This window comes from Salarias fasciatus, chromosome 20 (assembly GCF_902148845.1).
Source record: "Salarias fasciatus chromosome 20, fSalaFa1.1, whole genome shotgun sequence".
NCBI classification, from domain to species: Eukaryota; Metazoa; Chordata; class Actinopteri; order Blenniiformes; family Blenniidae; genus Salarias; species Salarias fasciatus.
In genome coordinates this window covers 1,586,283-1,591,282 of record NC_043764.1, presented here as the reverse complement: position 1 = coordinate 1,591,282, position 5,000 = coordinate 1,586,283, and the positions used below count along the sequence as shown (strand labels likewise).

The 5,000-nt window shown below is 49.2% G+C and overlaps 1 protein-coding gene across 3 annotated transcripts in view; it reads right to left on the bottom strand.

Moving 5' to 3' along the window:
• LOC115408451 (6-phosphofructo-2-kinase/fructose-2,6-bisphosphatase-like) overlaps window positions 1–5,000 on the bottom strand; it is a 15,974-nt gene that overhangs the window by 6,255 nt on the left and 4,719 nt on the right. For all 3 annotated transcript variants that reach the window (XM_030119229.1, XM_030119230.1, XM_030119228.1), the window contains exons 2-6: window positions 3,352–3,477; window positions 3,100–3,196; window positions 2,832–2,898; window positions 1,561–1,635; window positions 90–146 (exon numbers count right to left, since the gene is read on the bottom strand). In XM_030119229.1, coding sequence (XP_029975089.1) covers window positions 90–146; window positions 1,561–1,635; window positions 2,832–2,898; window positions 3,100–3,196; window positions 3,352–3,477 — 422 coding nt within the window. The remainder of the gene's footprint in view (window positions 1–89; window positions 147–1,560; window positions 1,636–2,831; window positions 2,899–3,099; window positions 3,197–3,351; window positions 3,478–5,000) is intronic.

The following is a 5,000-nucleotide window of genomic DNA, read 5'->3' as shown; positions in this document are numbered from 1 at the left end:
CACCCCCCGCCCCAGCACCCCCCCCCCCCCCCCCCCGCCCCACTGCCCCCCCCCCCCCCCCCCCCGACTCCTGGTAAACAGACTTTCACCTTGATATTCTCCGCGATGATTTCTGGATCGTCACACAGCGACTCGACAAAGAACACCTGAAACACAACAACAGTCAGCTGGTGGTCTCTCCTTAGCAACAACAACCACCTGACCAACAACAATCACATGAACAACAACAACCACACGAATAACAACAACCACACGAACTACAACAACGACAATCACATGAACAACAACAACAACAACCACACGAATAACAACAACGACAATCACATGAACAACAACCACTTAAACTACAACAACCACACGAACAACAACAATCACATGAATAACAACAATCACATGAACAACAACAATTACATGAACAACAGCAATCTCATAAACAACAGCAATCACATGAACAACAACAACCACACGAATAACAACAACCACAACAACAACGACAACCACTTGAACAACAACAATCACATGAACAACAACAACCACATGAACAACAATCACATGAACAACAACAGCAATCACATGAACAACAACAACAACCACCTGAACAACAACCACATGAACAACAGCAATCGCATGAACAACAACAACAACAACCACCTGAACAACAACCACATGAACAACAACAGCAATCACATGAACAACAACAACAACAACAACCACCTGACCAACAACAATCACATGAACGACAACAACCACACGAATAACAACAACACGAACAACAACAATCACATGAACAACAACAACCACATAAACTACAACAACAACAACAACGACAACGACAATCAACGACAACGAACAACAACAACAACGACAATCACATGAACAACAACAACAACCACATGAATAACAACAACGACAATCACATGAACAACAACCACTTAAACTACAACAACCACACGAACAACAACAATCACATGAATAACAACAATCACATGAACAACAATCACATGAACAACAGCAATCTCATAAACAACAGCAATCACATGAACAACAACAACGACCACATGAACAACAACAATCACATGAACAACAACAGCAATCACATGAACAACAACAACAACCACCTGAACAACAACAGCAATCACATGAACAACAACAGCAATCACATGAACAACAACAACAACAACCACCTGAACAACAACCACATGAACAACAACAGCAATCACATGAACAACAACAACAACCACCTGACCAACAACAATCACATGAACAACAACAACCACACGAATAACAACAACCACACGAACAACAACAATCACATGAACAACAACAACCACATAAACTACAACAACCACACGAACAACAACAATCACACGAACACCAACAATCACATGAACAACAACAACAACCACATGAACAACAGCAATCACATGAACAACAACAACAACCACCTGAACAACAACCACATGAACAACAGCAATCGCATGAACAACAACAACCACATGAACAACAACCACATGAACAACAACAACCACACGAACAACAACAAAAACAACAACGGGAAACCTTGTAGCCGTTGTCCTTGGCGAAGTTGAGGATGAGGTCCCGGCGGTCCGGAGTGGTGTTGGTGGCATCGAAGACCTGGAAGAAGACCAAGAGATGATTCAACCAGGGAGGAGGAGGAAGAGGAGGAGGAGGAGGAAGAGGACGAGGAGGAGGAAGAGGAGGAGGAGGAGGAGGAAGAGGACGAGGAGGAGGAAGAGGACGAGGAGGAAGAGGAGGAGGAGGAGGAGGAGGACGAGGAGGAAGAGGAGGAGGAGGAGGAGGAGGACGAGGAGGAAGAGGAGGAGGAGGAGGAGGAGGAGGAGGAAGAGGAGGAGGAAGAGGAGGAGGAGGAGGAGGAGGACGAGGAGGAGGAAGAGGACGAGGAGGAAGAGGAGGAGGAAGAGGAGGAGGAAGAGGACGAGGAGGAAGAGGAGGAGGAAGAGGAGGAAGAGGACGAGGAGGAAGAGGAGGAAGAGGAAGAAGAGGAGGAGGAGGAAGAGGAGGAGGAGGAGGAAGAGGACGAGGAGGAAGAGGAAGAAGAGGAGGAGGAGGAGAGGAGGAGGAGAGAGTGACTCAGATGGAGAGACTGGAGCTGAAAGAAGAGACGATGGAGAAGAGAGAATATTAAAGAAGTAGGAGTGACAGAACCAGGACCAGGGACCAGAGAACAGGGACCAGGGACCCACTGCTTGGGGACTAATCCAGGATATCTGGGTGATCCTGGATTACCTAATCCTGGATCCCGTTGCTCAAAAGTAGGATAGGATCAGGATTCAGTCTACTCCAGACCAGGACTAGGTCCAGGATCCAGTCTGCTCCAGATCTTTCTGGAATCTCTCTCTGCACATGCTCAATAGAAGAACAGAGAGCAGGATTTCCTCCAGAGTGTCGTGACTCCTGGTCCAGATTCTCCTGGTCCCAGTCCAGATTCTCCTGGTCCTGGTCCAGGTTCTCCTGGTCCCGGTCCAGGTTCTTCAGGTCCAGGTTCTCCTGGTCCATTGTTAGTGTTCTGGTGTACTCTTCTCTGCAGCACTGAGTGGTTTCTTCACTAAAACGAACAACAGCTCCATCTAGTGGACCAGCAGGAGAACTGCATGTTCTCCAGAGCGGCACTGTGTCCACGGGACGTTTCACTCCTCTCGAGTTAACATCGTGGACGAAGCAGAGAGAGCAGTGGAACCGAGCAGAACCGAGCAGAACCGAGCAGAACCGAGCAGAACGAAGAAATGGAGGCAGAAGAACCAAACAGACAGAACCAGTGGAAATAACGGTTCTGGGTTCTGGACACTCACCACCACCTGACCCAGCTCTCTGGTGAAGTACTCGCATACGTCCTGCAGGGCGGCGACAGCACAGGCCCTGAAACACACACACACACACACACACACACACACACACACACACACACACACACACACACACACAAAACGCTGAGCTAACGTTTCAGGTTCAGCTGTGATCTCGGTACCGTGGGATCAAACGGAGAGCGGCTGGCGGTTCTCCAGCGGTTCTCCAGCGGTTCCGGGTAAAGTGGTCCGGGTTTGTGGTTCAGAACCGTACCTGCGTATCTTCATGGCCTCTTCATTGTCGGGTCGGAAGAACTCGTAGCTGTTGTAGGAGCGCGTGGCGTCGCGCCGGTACTGACCGATGTTGAACACTGAAAGAACGAAAAGAACCACGTCCATCACCAGACCTCAGCCCGGTCCGGCAGCAGGCCAGAAACCGACTCCAGGACCCCGAGAGTTTCTGCAGGGCCGTGTTTCTGCCCGGACCCGCCGGCGCCGGGGGCGGAGCCGGGGGTGGAACCGCTACCTTTGGTGGTGACGCCGATCCAGTTGAGGTATCTGGTGAGCTTCTTGGAGATGTAGGTCTTCCCCCGAGCCGGCAGGCCCACCATCACGATCATGGTGGGAGAGTTGGTGAACTGAGGAACCGACGCTGGAACCAGAAGAACAGGAGAACCTTCACACTCTGAACGGTCACGAACCTTGCTGGCAAGCTGAATTCTTGCGGTATTTTTTCTCACACACCTCGAGAATCCATCTTGTACCGCTCACGCGATGCGCTCGGGATAGGATTTTTTTTCGACCAATCACATGTCGTTTAGGGCGGGACCTGAAGCTTTGACGGAAGCAGGAAGTGACGGACTGCTAATAATATTAGCATGGCTAGCGAAAACAACGGATGTCCCGACAGCGATTAAATCTGTTTTGGATGAATCCTCTATTGCGTTTTTGAAAAACGATCGGCAAGAGGTTTTTTCTTTGCAGTGATTGGCTGAAACCAAACATGGTTGTCCAGCCAGTCCACCAGAGTCCAGAGTGGACCAAACCAAGTCCACCAGAGTCCAGAGTGGACCAAACCAAGTCCACCAGAGTCCAGAGACTCCAGCAAACCAAACCCATTAAAAGCGTCTCTCTCTCTACTGAACTCCAGGGTCGTTTACACAAACATGAAGTAGAAACGGGAGAACGTGGTCCGTGTTCTCCGTCGTCCATGTCTACAGTGCGTTGTTCTCTTAGGATGTGTGTTCTCTCAGGATGTGTGTTCTCTCAGGATGTGTGTGTTCTCTCAGGATGTGTGTTCTCTCAGGATGTGTGTCTCTCAGGATGTGTGTGTTCTCTCAGGATGTGTGTGTTCTCTCAGGATGTGTGTTCTCTCAGGATGTGTGTGTTCTCTCAGGATGTGTGTGTTCTCTCAGGATGTGTGTCTCTCAGGATGTGTGTGTTCTCTCAGGATGTGTGTGTTCTCTCAGGATGTGTGTTCTCTCAGGATGTGTGTGTTCTCTCAGGATGTGTGTGTTCTCTCAGGATGTGTGTTCTCTCAGGATGTGTGTGTTCTCTCAGGATGTGTGTGTTCTCTCAGGATGTGTGTTCTCTCAGGATGTGTGTGTTCTCTCAGGATGTGTGTTCTCTCAGGATGTGTGTGTTCTCTCAGGATGTGTGTTCTCTCAGGATGTGTGTGTTCTCTCAGGATGTGTGTGTTCTCTCAGGATGTGTGTGTTCTCTCAGGATGTGTGACTCCAGAACACAGTTTTCAGAACGTCGTCTTGTAAACGTGAAACATTTCTGAATAGAAACAAGAAAATGACATTTTCAGCTGAAACGTTGCTGTGGAAACCAGTGTGGAAACCAGTCCATCAAACAGCTCTGAAGGGAACCGATAGACGAGACACCAAGAAATGAGACATGAAGAAATGAGACAGGAGGACATGAGACAGGAGGACATGAGACGAGAATCAGGTGAGTCTCGTGCTCAGCAGTCATTCTGAACTGTTTTCTCACACGTGGATCTGAGCACACACACATTTGACCTCTGACATGAATACACACACACACACACACACACACACGTGCTGACCCGGCGTCCCTGGGGACACACTGACTGAGTGGAAGAACACAAACAAACACGAGTCCGAGTTGACTGAGTTCACTCGTCCACTGCTGCTGACAGAGGGACGG